The sequence below is a fragment of the Papio anubis genome, chromosome 7 (genome assembly GCF_008728515.1).
Source record: "Papio anubis isolate 15944 chromosome 7, Panubis1.0, whole genome shotgun sequence".
In the NCBI taxonomy this organism is placed as follows: domain Eukaryota; kingdom Metazoa; phylum Chordata; class Mammalia; order Primates; family Cercopithecidae; genus Papio; species Papio anubis.
The window spans coordinates 48,148,925-48,168,459 of record NC_044982.1 but is presented as its reverse complement, the minus strand read 5'-3'; the positions used below and the strand labels follow the sequence as shown (position 1 = coordinate 48,168,459).

Below are 19,535 nucleotides of genomic sequence, written 5' to 3'. Positions count from 1 at the left end.
AACTCCATCTAAAAAAAAAAAAAAAAAAAAAAAAAAAGATTCTGAGCTCTTTTAGAACAGAGGAGAGTAATACTCTGAGTTATGATCATTTATATGGAGGAAACATATCAGTGTTTTGTTTCTCTGTAGTATTGCTAAACTTTAAGAATTTTTAAAGAAGCTAAATCAGTAATTATGTATCTTGTTTCCTTCCCTAAGAATTACTTCTGGAATTATTTTGTTATCTTATTTTTAGGTGTTGCAAAGTCAACCAAAGGGGCCATACTAGAAAGGCAAAAGAGAAAACCAGGTTATTGTGAGATGAGGGGGTGATGAGGTCTGGGGTAAAATAGAATGTATATGACTCACTTAAATGTATTCAGATTTCTTTAAAACATTGTGCCATCTAAACAAAAATCCTTTGCCACTGTGACTTTGCAATCCCTGGTTTATATTCATCTGACAATAACAAAACCTATCATATTTATATGAAAGTTACTTTTAGATATAAATATATGATATAATGAACATGTGTCATGATTGTGCTCATCTGCCAGTATATTTGCGTGGGCCACATAGTATTTTTAATGGGCTTAAAAAAAAATAACAGGTGAGGTGAAAACGTAACACTCCCATTTTATTCCTGAATGTTTTCCTCTTGGCTAATCTTAGTCCTTACAGTGATACTCAAAGGTAGAGTTAGACTGGTAAATGGAGTGAAGGGTAGACATTTTATATCTTCATAAATATGACTTAAAATCTGGCATTGTAGGATATTGAGAAAATTCAGATTTTTCAGCTTTATTAAAATTTGATGACTTTACATTGGGTTCACAAAAGTAAAAGAAGACATGTATCTTTTCCAGTTCACTGCGCCATACATTTATATATTTTATCTTTACAGCCTGAGGAAGAACTTGATCCTGAAGAGAGGGACAACTTCCTCCAGCAGCTTTATAAGTTTATGGAAGACAGAGGTATTTTCATGCTCATTATTTTAAAGTAGTCATTTATTTTACATGTTTACATTCTAGGTATATGCATTGTTTTTGTTAGTATTGCAGATAAACAGTTTTGGATTTTATAATTTATTTATTTATTTTGAGACAGGTTCTTGCTTTGATGCCCAGGCTGGAGTGCAGTGATTTGCTCCTGGCTTACTGCAGCCTTGACCTCCTGGGCTCAAGTGATCCTCCTGCCTCAGCCTCTCGAGTAGCTGGGACTACAGGCACGTGCCACCATACTCAGCTAATTTTTTATTTTTCTATTTTTTGTAGAGACAGGTTTGGCCATATTGCCCAGGCTGGTCTCAAACTCCTGGCCTCAAGTGATTCTCTCACTTCTGCCTCCCAAAGTGCTGAGATTACAGCTGTGAACCACCATGCCTGTCTAGTTTTGGATTTTAAATAAATCCTAGAATCAGTTACACCTGACAGTAGTAAAATATTTGGAATTAAACTGTTAATACCTATTTTACATAGAAACAAGTGAGAAAGTATTTTAATACAATTTAGTTTTCCCTGTCACTTATAAAACTAAAGAATATTCTGATATTTTAGAAATAGAAAGTGACCAGTTATAATGTTAATCTGCATATCCACTAATTGCTAATGCTGTATTTGTGGTAAATAAACTAGATAAACTAGCCTGATCCTTGTTCTCAGCAAATTAAACATAATAGGAGACCAATTGTTATCTGAAAAGGATGAGATTTCTAATATAGGTAGAATAATAGAACAATTATAAACCATCCTACTCCTTGGCATTTGTTAGTCCTGGAAAATCTTAAGATAAATTGGTCCTAAACATTCTGTGTGGCCTTCAGAAATCATCCTTCAGATTACTGCTAACAGTCTTAACATTTGTGTCAAAGCAGTGAAAATGGAACCAGGGTGTAAATCTTATCTTTTCTATTGTGTTTGTTTATGCCTAAACTTTTTTTTTTTTTGAGACAGAGTCTTGCTCTGTCACTCAAGCTGGAGTGCAGTGGCATGAATATGGCTCCCTGCAGCCTCCACTTCCTGGACTCAAGCAATCCTCCCACTTCAGGCTCCCGAGTACCTGGGACCACAGGTGCACACCATCACACTCAGCTAATGTTTTCCTTTTAATTTTTGTAGAGACAGGATATCGCCATGTTGCCCAGGCTGGTCTCAAACTCCTGAGCCCAAGTGATCTTCCTGCCTTAGACTCCCAAAGTGCTGGGGTTACAGGTGTGAGCCGCTGCACCCAGCCCTATGCCCAAGCCTCTTGAGCCAGCAACATTGTTGGCCACACCATGTAGTGTTTAGTTTTACTCAATTCATTCACAGTTAAAGAGGTGGCTTTATTAGTTTTAGAAGTATAACACCTAAAATCTGAAGTTCCCCACAAAGGCTATATAAATAATGGAGAGCATATCTTATGTTGTCTTACATTGTTTAAGGCTCTTTAAATATGTGCCTCTAATTAATGAAATTTGGGAAATTAGAAGTTGACAGCTTTGTTTTCAAATTAGTATTTCTCATTTGAATAAACATTTTATTTCTACCTACTTACATTGAAAAGGTACTCCAATCAACAAACCACCTGTTTTGGGCTATAAAGATCTCAATCTCTTCAAACTCTTCAGACTGGTTTATCATCAGGGTGGATGTGACAATGTAAGTATAACATTGCTATTTGAAACATGTATTGATGTCATAAAAAGGTAAATTATTTTATATTGCATTATATGCACGTTGGATAATAAATACATTTCCTTAATGAACATAGAATATTAGGGTAAAGATTATTTCCTGGCCAGGCATGGTGGCTCACACCTGTAATCCCAGCATTTTGGGAGGCTGAGGCGGGGTGGATTGCTTGAGCTCAGGAGTTCGAGACCAGCCTGGGCAACATGGCGAAACCCTATCTCAACAAAAATTAGCCAGGTGTGGTGTCGCATGCCTGTGGTCCCAACCACTCGGGAAGCTGAGGTGGGAGGATCACTTGAGCCCAGGAAGTCGAGGCTGCAGTGAGCCCTGTTTGCGCCACTGCACTCCAGCCTGGGCAACAGAGTGAGACCCTGTCTCAAAAAAAAAAAAAAAAAAAAAAAAAAAGATTAATTCCCTTTGCAAATGTTAACATAAAAACTTAATTTTCCAGATTGATAGTGGTGCTGTATGGAAGCAAATTTATATGGACCTTGGCATTCCTATTTTGAATTCAGCTGCTTCCTACAATGTAAAAACTGCTTATAGAAAGTAAGTAGTATAGTTTATTCATCAAAGAATATATATTTATAGGAAATATTTTCCATTTACTTTGTTAACAAGAATACATCAATCTAGGAACATTAAAGTTAGAGAAAGTGTATAAAAAGGTTTAGGTTGACAGATACTTGTGATTGAAAGTTATTTCATTGCATCAAATCTTATTTACTCCATTTCTTATGTTGTCCTGATTTCCTTTCCAAAAGCAAGACGCAGACAGTGTCTGCGATTATGATACATATTATAGAGCTACATCTTTTGGGGTGAACAGCCTTCATATCAAAACTTAGGATAGTTATGTTTAGTTATCACAAGCTGAGACGTCTCAGGACAGCATTTTATGATCAGTTTTTCTGTTTATAATTCTATCTAAAACACCAAGAAAATAGTAACACAGAAAATAGCAACACAAAATTTTTTTTAAATTACTGGGCTTTACTCTTTAAAAATGTGTTTAATAACATGTGAATTCAAGTTAAATGCAAAGACTGTAAGATTTCTTAAATGAAATATTGTTTGTTTAGGTATCTGTATGGTTTTGAGGAGTACTGCCGTTCGGCAAATATTCAGTTCAGAACTATTCATCACCATGAACCAAAAGTAAAAGAGGAAAAAAAAGACTTAGAAGAATCAATGGAAGAGGCTCTCAAATTAGATCAAGAAATGCCTTTAACAGAAGTGAAGAGTGAACCTGAGGAAAATATTGATTCAAACAGTGAAAGTGAAAGAGAAGAGATAGAATTAAAATCTCCGAGGGTGAGTTCTTAATACTAGTTTTATCTGGTTTAAGTATTACTTAAAATTTTTTATTATAGCCATTTTCGTATATACACAAAAGTACTACAGTGAACCTAGCTTATTTTCCAGTATTTAATGCTGCTTAGCTAACTACTTTTTTCTAAATATATTGTATATTATTTTCTCTACCTGAAAACCCTTCCTTCTGTTTTCTGTTTATGTTCGATCAAGTCATTCTCATCTGGGATGAATCTCAGATATTCCTTTTCCAAGTCTTTTGCTAAAGTATCACCTCATTGAAGGCTATCTCGGTCACCTTATCTGAAATTGTAACCTGCCTCCTCTCTTTAGAACTCTCAGTCCCTGTAATGTTGCTCCTATTTGTAATTTACTTATTCTGTTTATTGTGATTATCTATTTTGCGCCACTCTACACAAGAATTACACTCCACGAGGTCAGGGATTAGTGTTTATTTCGTTTATTGACAGATCCCAGACATTTAGAATAGTGCCTGGCACGTAATAAAGGCTTATTAAATAGATGTTGAATAAACGAATCACCTCTTTATAGTGCCTGTGCCCTGAACTAGATGGTATCTTGTCTTTCTCTGTAACTTTATAGCACACTGTGTGGCTCTAGTGATGTGTACATGTACGCTGGTTGTATCTTCCAACTCTGCTCCTTCTTTCCTTTAATATATAAAGTCTGTTTAGGAATTGTCACTAGCATTTGGATCAGTGTCCAGTGATGTTTACATAGTAGGATTTATCAAGTTTTAGAAAGAGAAAGGAATTTACCGCACCATCAAAGAAGTTTAATTAGTATAATATGTCTTATTTTTTGGTGGAATCATATTTAATGAAAAAGAATGTGAAATTTCTTTGTCTTATAGTCCAGAAACCAGTTGTTAAAACTGTTCATTCTTTCATGTAGTAAATGGAATCTTTTAGTGAATGTCATGAAGTTTCCAAATTGGTTTTCTTTTCTTTTTTTAATTTTTTTTAAAATTGTGGTAAGTACATATAACATAAAATTTGCCACCTTAACTCTTTTCAAGTGTACATTTCATTGGCATTAAGTACATTCTCACTGTTGCATAAGCGTCACCACCATCCAGTTCCAGAACATTTTTACCTTGCAAAACTGAAATTCTGTACCCATTAAACAGTAACTCCTCATTCTTCCCCCAACCCCTAGCAACCACAATTTTACTTTCTGTACCTATGAATTTGATATTCTAGGTATCTTTATATAAGTGAAATCATACAGTGTTTGTCTTTTTGTACTGGCTTATTCACTCAGCATAATATCTGCAAGACATTATGTTGTAGCACGTGTCAGAATTTCCTTCCTTTTTAAAGGTGAATAATATTTTATTGTATGTATTGTAGACATACTTCCTTGTCATTACCTAAAAACCTTCCTCGTCCTACATAAAATATCTGCAATGTGCTGTCTAGTATAGATGAACCATAAATTTACATTCTCCTAAATTTTCTCCCAATTTTTTACTATTTTAAAAAGTGCTGTAATACATTTGCTTGTAAAAATATCCTCATCACTTATCCACATATATAAGCCAGGCTTCTAAAAATGGCATTTCTCACCTGTAGTCCCAGCTACTCAGGAGGCTGAGGCAGGAGGATCACTTGAAACCAGGAGGCAGAGGTTGTAGCGAGCCAAGATCGCACCACTGCACTCTAGCCTAGGTGATAGAGCGAGACTCCATCTCAAAAAATTGAATAAATAAATAAAAATGGTACTTCTGGGAAAAAGGCATACAGACCCAAGTTTTATAGCAGTTGTTTTCATTCATTTACCTACAGATATTTTAAAAGCACCTGCTAGGCCGGGCGCGGTGGCTCACGCCTGTAATCCCAGCACTTTGGGAGGCCGAGGCGGGCGGATCACGAGGTCAAGAGATCAAGACCATCCTGGCCACATGGTGAAACTCCATCTCTACTAAAAATACAAAAATTAGCTGGGCGTGGTGGCGTACGCCTGTAGTCCCAGCTACTCATGAGGCTGAGGCTGGAGAATCGCTTGAACCTGGGAGGTAGAGGTTGCAGTGAGCTGAGATCACACCACTGCACTCCAGCCTGGCGACACAGTGAGCTTCTGTCTCAAAAAAAAAAAACAAAAACACCTGCTATGTGCCAGCCACTGTGTAGATCTGAGGAGATGGAAGTGCCATCTTGGAACTTGCATGCTAGTGCTTTATGATAGAAAAAAATTTCTTCTTTTCCTGCCTTTGAAGTGTAAATAGCACATAGCCAGCAACTAGGGAAAACATTTGCTTACTGAGATATTAATTGTATCCTAATGCTCCCTAAGTTGCCGGCTGTTTATCTGCTTTATTCCAAGAAGAGGAGAATTCTGCCAGTGTATAAAAGTTGTCTTGAAATAGAACCTAGGAGATAGTGAAATTGCTCACCGGTCATGGTCACTTCAGCATTCAGTGGGCTAGATAGAAGCTAGTGGGGGTAAAACATATTGCTGTTGGCCCAGCGAACTCTCCAGATACTCATTCAAAGAAGTCTCCTCACTTTTTTTGCCATTTATGCAATTCAGTCCTTTTAAAATGTAGTCATCCACAAATACAGTGACAATGTAAATTTTGTTTTACTAAGCTGTAGAATTAGAGACCACAGAGCTTTTAAAGAAGCAAAATTCAGGGGATATGCTTTATTATTGTTACGTTTTATCATTAACATTAGATAATTTATTTTAAATTTTTATTATAGTTGAGAATAAAAGTGAGATAAAATGACGTAGTAAACAAAGGAGACAACTTTTATTTCTTTTTTGTTGTTGTTTCCTTTTTTCACTCAAACAGATTCTGACAGATATTTCTTAAGTAGTATGTAGCCAAAGTAGACCTGGACATAATTAAGTAATTTATATTAGTTATTCTTTTACTTTCAAAAGGAAGAGAAATGTACCTTTGAGTTGGTTTTCAGGGCCGTGTTTCAAGCCAGAGTCATTGCTGTGAAGGTTAAAGGAAAAGATGTTTTTTCCTACTTTTTTCCCCTTTATAGTGATAGCTATTTTAAAGCTTTTATCACCTCTACTAGGGACGAAGGAGAATTGCTCGAGATGTAAATTCTATTAAAAAGGAAATTGAAGAAGAGAAAACAGAAGACAAGTTAAAAGACAATGATACAGAAAATAAGGATGCAGATGATGACTATGAAACTGCAGAGAAAAAAGAAAATGAGCTACTACTGGGGAGAAAAAATACACCAAAGCAAAAAGAGAAGAAAATTAAAAAACAGGAGGATTCTGACAAAGATTCAGATGAAGAGGAAGAGAAAAGCCAAGAGAGGTACATTATCTTATGTTTGTTCTCCAGAAGCACCTGTCTGGGGTACAACAGCGCTTTGTTCCTGCTTAGAGATTCAGGTTTAAGGGAATGTTTTCTTATTGGGACTTCCGTTCCTCTTGTCTAATGAAGGTGAGACACATTGTGAAGATGATGTGTATTGCCTTTCGGAATCGGAGAATATACTGGTCGCACCATTTTAATAGCACTTGTGCCCTAAACAGTGGCCTCAAAGAAGGCTGCGCCACCCAGTCAAAAGAAAGGTCCTGCAGTTGACAGCAGGGAAGGGAGCTGGAGAAAAATGGAGGAAGTGGACAAGAGGAAACAGCGACAGCAAAAATTCCATTTTAAAAAAGGTACAATGTGGGAAAGCTAACAAACACATGGGTGCACAGTACTAGCAGATGTTTCTGTGTGTTAGCTTTAAGACATTTTTCTTTTTCAAGTTATTGTATTAGATTAAGTGGCATGCACCCCTGATTCTAGTTTGGAAAATACATTCTTGCCCCACATCACAACAATAAATTTTAGATTTTTTAATGTCCATCCTGTTTACTGTTGAGTAAAACCTGTATTCTTTTTTTCTATGTATTAGACAAGTATGGACTGAACTGACTTAAAAATAGTCAAAGATTAGGCAGTCCAGCAAGATCAAGGTAGTCTCTCACCAAGGTATTAGCTGTTTCTGTAAGCGTTGAGAAATGGATTTACTAATTTTAGGACACTACTAAAAATGAATTTTAACTGAGCAACAACATAACACACTTACTTATAATACCAGCTCTCTTCTATAGTTATTTTTCTATTATTATGTGATGTTAATTTTTCTAGAAATTTGAGTTGTTAAGCCAAATTTGGGAAAACTGACCTGCCATTGAGATAATAAATATTTGGAAAAATAGGATGATTAGTGAATGGGAGAGGTAATTTGATTTAATACAAATAGGCACAGGAGCTATCACAATTACGTATGAACTAGGTTAGTGAGTAAGAAAAGGTTCTGTAATGAAATATAATTAGGATTAGGAAAAGTAGGAGGAAATAATTGGAGTTGAGTGTAATGATATGAGTATAGAATTTTAAATATTTGGACAAAAAAATTTAAGCAAAGGTGAACCACTTAAAAAGTAGAGCCTAATTGGCCGGGTGCAGTATCTCACACCTGTAATCCCAGCATTTTGGGAGGCCGAGGCAGGCGGATCATGAGGTCAGGAGATCAAGACCATCCTGGCTAACACGGTGAAACCCCATCTCTACTAAAAATATAAAAATTAGCCAGGCGCAGTGGTGGGCACCTGTATTCCTGGCTATTCGGGGGGCTGAGGCAGGAGAATGGCGTGAACCCGGGAGGCGGAGCTTGCAGTGAACCAAGATTGTATCGCTGCACTCCATCCAGCCTAGGTAACAGAGTGAGACTCTGTCTCAAAAAAAAGGAAGGCCTAATTATAGTTTGAAGCTTTGTGAGAAAAACATCAAAATATGTATATTGAAATATGTATATAAAACATATAATACATCTATGTAAAAATGTGATTTAAAAAGACTATAACTGCTATGTAAATGGAGGTTTATTTTAGAGAAAACTTCACAGACTTGAATATGAAGAACAATATTATCTTTAAGTAGTTTTTCTCATAATGTTTTGAATTTATCTCATCAGTCTATTATTGGAAGGTGTCCTCCAAGAGAAAACATTCCCACTGCAAATGGGCTGTCAAAGCTTCATGTCAGGACCCCCAGGGGTCACCAAAATAATGCCCTATATTTATTACAGAGAACAATACTACTTGTTGAGCTTTTAATGCTTGTGACACTAGAATGATCTTTGATGCAGTTCTCTTGTGAGTCTTTACAGCATTGATACACAATGTTTTGTTATAAAAATATTAAAAGTATTTTTAGACCGTCCTGTTTTAATCTTTATACCTGATTATCAATACAAAGAAAAGCTGATGGAATATGAGTAAACAAATAGAATTCAACACAAATGTAAAGCTTTGTTCTTGTGGTGCTATCCTACAGTGTCAGCAAGTGACCTAATACTCAAATTTCTTTTCTTTGTTAGGGTTGGGAAACCTTTAAAATATAAATTAGTTTACATGGTTACTAAGGTAGATAGTCCTTGCTTATTATTTTGCCCACTAAAAAAACTAGTCTTGCCAAGAACTATTCTAATTGTGGTAGTAAAGCAGATTTAAGAAAATTCAGTTGCAGGAAGTTACAAAATATCCTTAGATCTTTTTTTTACATATAAGGTGGCACTTAAATATGAATTCTGAAGAATTTTTTCAGAGCATATTTTTCTTATTTTGTTTTGTCAAAAGTGATTTGTTTGATTACAGATCATCGTTAGCTGGCACTTAAATACGAATTCTAAAGAATTTTTTCAGAGCGTATTTTTCTTATTTTGTTTTGTCAGAAGTGATTTGTTTGATTACAGATCATCATTAGCTGTGACTTGATTGGCTTTTAAAAAGTATGGATTTACTTTGGGTACAGTGCACCTTCACGTAATAAATTCCTTAGTAAGTAGGCCACAGAAATCTTCTCCTTCTCCTCCTTCTTCTCCTCCTCCACTGATATGTTACTAAGGTAATATTTAGGTTGTGAATAATCTACCTGTTGAATTCTTTTAGCATATTTTGTTCTCCATTAAGTTATTAGTAGCATTATCAATATTATAACTTACTGCAGGGAAGAAACTGAAAGCAAATGTGACTCTGAGGGAGAGGAAGATGAGGAAGACATGGAACCCTGCCTAACAGGAACCAAAGTGAAAGTAAAATACGGACGAGGGAAGACTCAGAAAATTTATGAAGCCAGTATTAAAAGCACTGAAATTGATGATGGAGAAGTTTTATATTTGGTACATTACTATGGATGGAATGTCAGGTAAGCAAGAAAGTATTTTCTTACTATTGAAATTTTTTCAGTGGTTAAATAGAACATCAACTTAATGTTGTGAAGAGTGAAAGCAAATGATGGTATATATTTACAAAGCACACCTTGATTCTGAATTTTCCAAGACTTTGACATTCCTGCTGTTATACTGGCAGTGTCAATGCTTCTAGCCGGAGACTACCAGGATCACACCTGTAGTTAGAACAAGTTACATTTATTACTCATTTATAGTGAGGGAGAACACACAGCAAGGGAAACCATAGGGCACCTTAGTAATAAGGTGTTAAATGAATCAACAGAGGCTCAAGGCACCACCTTTGGAAAACAATAATTCATAATTCTGTGGAGACATATTACTGAATATGAGCAGGGAGCCAGTCCCCCAGCTTCCAACTGTGCAGTGTTTGTTTGTTTCATTAATCAGAAATCAAGCCTGTGTCAAGCACTGTAATAATTCTAAGTCGACTAATTAATAAAACAGAACGTTAGAACTTAGATTTGATATTCCATTAGATTATTTTGGGGAGGGTTTAAGAAAGGCAGAGTATGGTGGCTTGTGCCTGTAATACCAGCACTTTGGGAGGTGGAGGCGGAAGGACTGCTTGAGGCCAGGAGTTCGAGACCAGACCTGGCAACATAGTTAGACCCCCATCCCTACAAAAAATTAAAATTAAAAATTAGCCTGGCATTGTGGCACGTACCTGTAGTCCCAGCTACCCAGAAGGCTGAGGTGAGAGGATCACTGGAGCCCAGGAGTTGGAGACTGCAATGAGCTATGATCATGCCACTGCACTCCAGCCTGGACGATGGAGCAAAACCCTGTCTCTTATTTAAAAAAAGAAGAAAAAAAAAAAAAAAAAGGGATTTTGCTCCATATTGGATCCTGTCAGGAAGCTGGGGTAATTATAATTGGTTTTCTTAATAAATCTTATCTAGAAGGAGAGACAGACCAAGGTAACACTATAACTGGTAAAGAAACAGCAATCACTCACATTAGTCAAGAAAAAAAAGATGTTTGGTCGTTTTTGTGACTTGGACAATGTTCCTGTTTTTTCTGTGTTCAGACACGATTAGGAAGTGGTCTTGTTTTTGTTTTGATACATCATGATCACAGAATGGACTTGTCTGATGTTGATGCTCTTTGAAATTGTTCATATTTCAACAGCAGGACAGTGTGGCCTAGCTATGCGTGCCAGACTAGCTCCAAGCAACACCAAGGCCCAACGGATAGTGCCAGGCAAATTCCTAAATGTCGGGGGCTGCCTTTCTTGTTGTCTTTTACAAAATCTGGCATGTTTAATATCTCTAGTTGCCCTGTATTTATTTGGAGCCAGACTGCTCCTGGGTTTCTCTATACACTAGATGTGTGCACTGTTATGACTCAAATCCCTCATCTCTAAACTGGGAAAAATACGGTTCCTATTTTGTAGAGGTGTTGTATAATGCAGTAGTTCCCTCTCATCTGCTGGAGATGTGTTCCAAGACCCCCAGTGGATGCTGAAACCTCAGATAGTACTGAATCCTATATATCCTATCATTTTTCCTATACATACGTACCTACAATAAAGTTTAATTTATAAATTAAGCACAGTAAGAGATTAACAATAATAATAAAATACAGCAATTATAACAATATATTGTAATAAAAGTTATATGAATGTAGTCTTTCTCTCTCTCAAAATATCTTAATATTTTTGGATCATGGGTAATTGAACTATGCTGTGGCTAAGCAGGGACTACTGTAGTGATAATATTTGTATTAAGATGTAAATGCTTAGAATCATGCCTGGCACTTAGTGCTCCATGAATGTTAACTGTTTTGTTTTCTTTACAATGTATTGCTGAATTCAGGGGAAAAGGACTACATCTTACCAACTTTCAGTCATTGTATTTCCAGTTGCATCACAGGATAGCCTTCTTTCTTCTTCAGATTCTTATTTAGTTCACAACTCTCCACTCCTGTTTCACATCTGTATATGTCTGTGTTCTGCTTTCTAGAATTTCCCGTATCATCTTTCTTTCTCATCTCTTTAATGTTTTACTTTATGACTCTTCTCAGCAGTCATTTTATTATACACTCAGGTTTTGGATTGGTCATCTCCCTAATTCGTTACTTAACTGGTACTCTCCTGGTTCATGTTTTTTCATTGTTCTTGTCTACTCCTAAAAGCTGGTATAATTCTGGCCTGTTCGTTGAGATGAAGCCACCATGGTTCCTAAAGAATTTAGCCAGATTCCTGAAAGGGAGTATCTGCAAGTGTAAGAAGTGTGAGAAGAGTCCTGGTCTCTCACTGAGAAATCCTGGGACTGTCCTTGGTTAGTAGTATTAGTGCTAGAAGTACCTACATGGTATACTGCTTTGTCCAGTGTCGCCAGGACCAAGTACACTAAAAATCAGGCTTGCGCTTCTTGGTTGTCTGATACCTCCTTTGGAATTGTGGAATTGGATAGAGTTATCCCTTTGTTAGCCCTGGATCAGATACACAACTCTCTTATTGCACTTACCAGACTATACTTGATTTTACCCTATGTCTGTCTTTTATAACAGACTATGGGTTGCTTGAGAACATGGGCCATGTTTATTCTCTACGTACTTCCTGATACAGTGCATACTAGTAGGCCCTCAGTGTATGTTCAGATGAATAAACATTTCCATATAAGTTAACAAAGTACAGATATTTAAAGGCCTAGTACAATGCTCATAGCCAGTCCCATTTTAGAAACTAGATACTGGGTTAATGAGGTGAGAGATCGTTTTCAAATCATGGTACAGGTAGTTCCTAACTTACAGTGGTTCAACTTCAATTTTTTTTAATTTAAAATGGTTCAAAAGCTATATGCATTCAGTAGAAGCCATACTTAGAAGTTTGATTTTTTTTTTTTTTTTTTTTTTAAGACGGAGTCTTGCTTTTTCACCAGGCTGGAGTGCAGTGGTGCGATCTGGGCTCACTGCAACCTCCGCCTCCTGGGTTCAAGCGATTCTCCTGCCTCAGCATCCCCAGCCTCCCAAGTAGCTGGGATTACAGATGCATGCCACCACGCGCAGCTAATTTTTGTATTTTTAGTAGAGATGGGGTTTCGCCATGTTGGCCAGGATGGTCTCGATCTCTTGACCTTGTGATCCGCCCGCGTCGGCCTCCCAAAGTGCTGGGATTACAGGCGTGAGCCACTGTACCCGGCCTGAATTTTGATTTTTTTTTTTTACTGATCTAGTGATACGCAGTATGATACTCTCTCATCAGACTGTGCAGTGGTGGCAAGCCACATCAAGCAGCGAAGAAACCATGAGACTAATCAACCAATATTGTACAGCGTATTCAATAAATTACATGAGATATTTTAGACTTTATTACAGAATAGACTTCGTGTTAGATGATTTTGCTCAACTGTAGGCTAATATAAGTGTTCTGAGCATGTTTAAGGTAGGCTAAGCTAAGCTGTGATGTTCAGTAGGCTAGATGTATTAAATGCATTTTTCGACTTACGATATTTTCAGTTTGTGATGAGTTTATCAGGACATAATGGCATCATAAGTAAAGGAGCATCTGTATAGGTAGTCATGGTACCATGTCAGCTGAAATACATGCATACAGGAACCATGTCCTTACTTTGTACATCTCCATGGTAACTAGTTTACAAAGCAAGAATATCGTTTCCAGATACATGAGTTTCTATTAACACGCTACAGTCTAAAGCAAGTTTGTCCAACCCGTGGCCCACAGGCCATATGCAGCCCGGGATGGCCTTGAATGTGGCTCAACATAAATTCATAAACTTTCTTAAAACATGAGAGTTTTTTTGTTTGTGTGGTTTTTTTTTCTTTTTCTTTTTCTTTTTTTTTTTCTCATCAGCTATCGTTAGTGTTATTTTATGTGTGGCCCAAGACAATTCTTCTTCCAGTGTGACCCAGAGAAGCCAAAAGATTGGACACTCCTGGTCTAAAGCAAGGACTGCCTGTAGTTTCTTCAATTAAGTGTACATATTTTTAGATTTTGACTTAATTCTATAAATACTTGTATATTTATATAATGTAAAAACTGTTATTTAGTTCCAGAAAACTTAATTTCTTATTTGCCCCTGATTAGTCACTTGGACTATAGACATTCAGCAGTGATAGTAATCATTTGAGAAGGCCAGGTGCAGTGGCTCATACCTATAATCCTAGCACTTTGGGAGGCTGAGGTGGGCAGATCACTTGAGCTCTGAAATTCAAGACCAGCCTGGGCAACATGGCAAAACCCCCGTCTCTATAAAAAATACAAAAATTAGCTTGATGCAATGGTGTACACCCATGGTCTCAGCTACTCAGGAGGCTGCGGTGGGAGGATCATCTGAGCCCAGGGGATCATGCCTCTGCACTCCATCCTGGCAACAGAGTGAGGCCCTCTTTCAAGAAAATTGCTGGGTCCAGTGGCTCACCCCTGTAATGCCAGCCCTTTGGGAGGCCAAGGTGAGCAGATCACCTGAGGTCAGGAGTTCAAGACCAGCCTGGTCAACATGGCGAAACCCCGTCTCTACGAAAAATAAAAAATTAGCTGGGTGTGGTGGGCACCTGTAATCCCAGATACTCGGGAGGCTGAGGCATAAGAATCACTTGAACCCAGGAGGCAGAGGTTGCAGTGAGCCAAGATGGCACCATTGCATGCCAGTCTGGGCAACAATATTGAAACTGTCCCCCAGAAAATTAAATTAAAAATAAATTTAAAAATAAAAATTTTAAGTAAAAGTTTAGGGGAAATGAGTTTTCAACTTGAGCTAAACAGAATAAACTTAGATAAAGGAGGTGAAATACAGATATCTCTAAAAAATTTCAGAGTCCTAAAGGCAATGTAGTTCAGAAGAAATTTTTATTGGAAATACTAGACTAGAGACTAATTTTTTATATTTTTACTAGAGACTAGAGAGAGTGTTGAGGAAGAAAAGGAAGTTGAAATGGACTTGATAAAATAACCTGAAACTGATCACCTTGCAAATCTGAATTTATCTGACTAGCTTTCTATTATTCATTCAATAGAGCGAATTCTAGTGCAGAATCTGATTATAAGCTCAGGTCTGTAAAAGCTGTAGAAAACAAAGCAGTTCAGATTGTCTTGAATCTAGAGTTTGCTTTCCAAGACCTCCTTCTAAACCTGTTAACTCTTAAATCCTCTTGCCTTTCCCTAGTGGTTATGCAAAATACCTAGTACAGTTACTGGCACATGTTACCAACAAACCAGCCCCTGTGCCCTTCATATTCTTGCCAACACTAAGAACAAACTATTTAGTCTGTCTCACTGTTGTTTTTGTTTGGTGAATACATTTCAAAAAGGTTATAATTTATAAAGTTTGTACATATTCTTTTTTTTTTTAAGGTATGATGAGTGGGTGAAGGCTGACAGGATAATCTGGCCTTTGGACAAAGGTGGACCAAAGAAAAAACAGAAGAAAAAAGCGAAAGTATGTTTGTAGATTTATGTCCCTTATAATATGTATAGGAATTATTCAAATTGTATTGTGTGTTTTTTAAGACTTCTTAGTTTTAGGTTTATACCAAGATTGAGAACAAGGTATATAGACCTTTCATATACTCTCTGCCCCATACATGCATAGTCTTCCCAAATTGTCAACATCCCCCACCAGAGTGGGGTATTTGTTACAACTGATGTGCCTACATTGACACATTATTGTCACCCAGAGTACATCGTTTACATTAGGGTTCACTGTTGGTGGTGTGTATTCTATGGATTTTGACAAATATATAATGACATGGATCCACCACTATAGTATCATATAGAGTAACTTTACTGCCCTAAAAGTCCTTTATGTTCTGTTTATTCTTACCCCCACCCCAACCCCTGACAACTACTGACATTTTACTCTCTCCATCGTTTTTTCCATTTCGAGAATATCATATAATTGGAATCATACACCATATAGCCTTTTTAGATTGGCTTCTTTTGCTTAGTAATATGCATATACGATATTGTGTTTGTCTAATAAATCTTATTGTAATAATCATCTTGGCCGGGTGTGGTGGCTCACGCCTGTAATCCCAGCACTTTGGGAGGCTGAGGTGGGCAGATCACGAGGTCAGGAGATCAAGACCATCCTGGCTAACACGGTGAAACTCCGTCTCTACTAAAAATACAAAAAATTAGCCAGGCGTGGTGGCAGGCACCTGTAGTCCCAGCTACTCAGAAGGCTGAGGCAGGAGAATGGCGTGAACCCGGGAGGCGGAGCTTGCAGTGAGCCGAGATCGCGCCACTGCACTCCAGCCTGGGCAACAGAGCAAGACTCTGTCTCAAAAAAAAAAAAAAAAAAATCTTGATTCTTGAAAGTTAATTGTGATTTTTTCTTTATAACCCAGGAGCTTAAAAGTAACACATTACCACATTGTTTCGGCAAAGGTGAAAACCAGCAACCCTTAGGACATGACTTTCAAACTCATATTCCCGTAGAGGCTTTATAGGAGAAGGATAAAGTAAGACTAACCGTGACAAATGAGAGGACACATTCCTCATTTAGACAGAATGGAACTAACCACTCTGCTGTGGGAATGCAGACCCAGGGTTGCCAGATTTTAGGATTTTTCAAGACCACTATATTTCTTAAAATGTGAAATTTGACTTTTAAATGCTAGAAGCCAATACTAAAATTTTAAAACACATATATACTGGCCAGTTGTACCCTCACCCACACCCTCCATTGTCAAGCTTTGCTGTAGAGATTTGCCCATGGTTTTGTCTAGTGGATGATAGGTATCTTTCCCTTCTGCAGGGGATAGTAGGGAACAGTGGGGAGTGCTGAATGGTTGTATAGCCTTCTAATGCTCTGATGCTGACCATCACAATATAATTCCAGTATTACAATTGTACAATATTGTATTTATGTAAATACAAAATACGTTAGAAATTCAGAAGTGGAGGATTATATACCAATTTCAGTGACACTAATGTTAATAAGTGCCGATAACCTCTCAGACCAGCCAGAAAACTCTTGATCCTTCTATAAGCACAGACTAGGAAGTGACATATAAAATATCAAACCTTTTTTGAGATGTAGTTTTCTTTGGATAAGTAGGATGTTCATTTTTCATAAAGCATTGGCCCTTCTCATACATTTTGTTGTTGTTGCCCAGAATAAAGAAGATAGTGAAAAGGACGAAAAGAGAGATGAGGAGAGGCAGAAGTCAAAACGGGGACGACCTCCTTTAAAATCAACCCTTTCATCAAACATGCCGTATGGCTTATCTAAGACAGCAAACAGTGAAGGAAAATCAGGTACCAGAAGTGCTCGCAGCAATATACCAGACAGCTCACCTCTGTCAAATGGAATGGAAGGTGCTCGATTTTGAGGATGGCTGACTTAAAAAAAAATAACATAAATAATAAAACTTCCATTGTGTGAAATATTCACAGTACAGGTTGAGTATCCCTTGCCCAAAATGCTTGGGACTAGAAGTGTTTTGGATTTTTTTTTTTTATTATTTTTGAATATTGCATATACATAATGAGCTATCCTGGGGATAGGACCCAAGTCTAAACATGAAAATTAGTGCTTCATACACACCTTATACACATAGCCTGAAAGTAATTTTGTACCATTTTTAATAGTTTTGTTCATGAAATAAAGATTTGTGTACTTTGAACCATCAGAAACCAAAGGTATAACTGTCTCAGCCACCCATGTGAACAGTCTGTGATTGTTTGGCATAACTGTTATTCTTGACTCTGAATTTATATGCCACCTACTGATAAGTAATTTTCTTACACATAATTACATAACAGTAAAACATATGACTTACAATTAATACAGTGGAAAAATAGTGTGTGTGAGGAAACTAAGCAGCAAGGTAGCATCACCAGAATATCTGTATTGGCTGCTAAACAACAATGACAACAAACAGCAGGCTTTCAATCTCCACCTACAATGCTGTGTTTTCATTAAAAGGTTACCTGTACACTAGCCTGGGGCTGCCGAAGACAGTTGTGCACCTGTGTTTGGATGCAATCTGTCCCATGAGGTCAGGTGTGGAATTTTCTACTTGAGGCATCATGTTGGTGCCCAAAAAGTTTTGGAATTTGGAGCATTTTGGATTTCAGGTTTTTGGACTAGGGGTGTTCAACCTGTAAATCACCTAGGTTTTTAATCTCATATGATTGAAACTATAAAATTTGATTTGAGGAAAATATTTTGCTGTATCATTTTTATTTGAAATTTAGTGATGTTTTCATTTAGGAATACTTTTTCTCATAAATATCTTAAAAATAATATATTTTAATAGAAGGTGAATTGACAATCCATGCATCCTAATGTGTGCTACACTTTCCCTCAAAGCCTGTACCAGTGTCTCCTATAAATTCAGTGCTGTTCACCTGGGATCTTTCAGCAAAGCTGAAACCATGTGGTTCTAAGAGAACACAGACTATTGTGGTACAGGCATGTTTTATAATGAGTATAGGTGAACACATTTTATTCTGCTTGTACTCATTTTCCCCACTTTTCTACCTCTGTATACTTTTAAATGTAATTAAGAAATTATAGGCTGAGCGCAGTGGTTCATGCCTGTAATCCAGCACCTTGGGAGGCTGAGGCAGAAGGATCACTTGAGCCCAGGAGTTCCAGACCAGCCAGGACAATATAGTGAGACTCCATCTTTACGAAAAAAATTTAAAAATTTAGCCTGGCGTGGTGGTGTGCACCTGTGGTCCCAGCTACTCAGAAGGCTGAGGTGGGAGGATTGCTTGACTCTGGGAAGTCAAGGCTACAGCAAGTGTAATCATAGCATTGCACTCCACCCTGGGTAGCAGAGCGAGACCCTACCTCACTCTGTCACCCAGGCTGGAGTGTAGTGGCGCAATCTCAGCTCCCTGCAACCTCCACCTCCTGGGTTCAAGCAGTTTTCCCGCCTCAGCCTCCCAAGTAGCTGGGACCACAGGTGTGCACCACCATACCTGGCTGATTTTTGTATTTTTAGTAGCAACAGGGTTTTACTATGTTAACCAGGCTGGTCTCGCACTCTTGACTTCAAGTGATCTACCCGCCTCAGCCTCCTAAAGTGCTGGAATTACAGGCATGAGCCACTGTGCCCAGACCCGAAAAAAGAAATTTTAAATGGTTGTCTTACATAAAAATTTCTCTTCTTTCAAGAAAAAAGCTATACTGAACTACATGTTTGCTATTAGTACATGTGGTGCTTGTGTGCAAATTATGAAAGGACATCCTTCCTCTTTACTGCCATCTGCTGACAAACGAAAGATGTCCACAAAGTGAAAGATACCTAGACGGCATAACTGTGTTTGGTGTCCAGTCTACAAAACCACATACCAGCCTTATTAAACTACCACTGAAAGGGATTTTTTAAAACATGAAAATGAATTCTA

At 37.5% G+C, this 19,535-nt stretch overlaps 1 protein-coding gene across 5 annotated transcripts in view; it reads left to right on the top strand.

Moving 5' to 3' along the window:
* ARID4A (AT-rich interaction domain 4A) overlaps nt 1-19,535 on the top strand; it is a 75,295-nt gene that overhangs the window by 45,148 nt on the left and 10,612 nt on the right. For 4 of the 5 annotated variants that reach the window (XM_009211614.3, XM_009211615.3, XM_021941262.2 and 1 more), the window contains 8 exons: nt 884-956; nt 2,527-2,621; nt 3,106-3,203; nt 3,737-3,968; nt 7,025-7,275; nt 9,967-10,164; nt 15,525-15,609; nt 17,291-17,492. In XM_009211614.3, coding sequence (XP_009209878.1) covers nt 884-956; nt 2,527-2,621; nt 3,106-3,203; nt 3,737-3,968; nt 7,025-7,275; nt 9,967-10,164; nt 15,525-15,609; nt 17,291-17,492 — 1,234 coding nt within the window. The remainder of the gene's footprint in view (nt 1-883; nt 957-2,526; nt 2,622-3,105; nt 3,204-3,736; nt 3,969-7,024; nt 7,276-9,966; nt 10,165-15,524; nt 15,610-17,290; nt 17,493-19,535) is intronic. The other variant, XM_003901863.4, reaches the window with a different exon arrangement.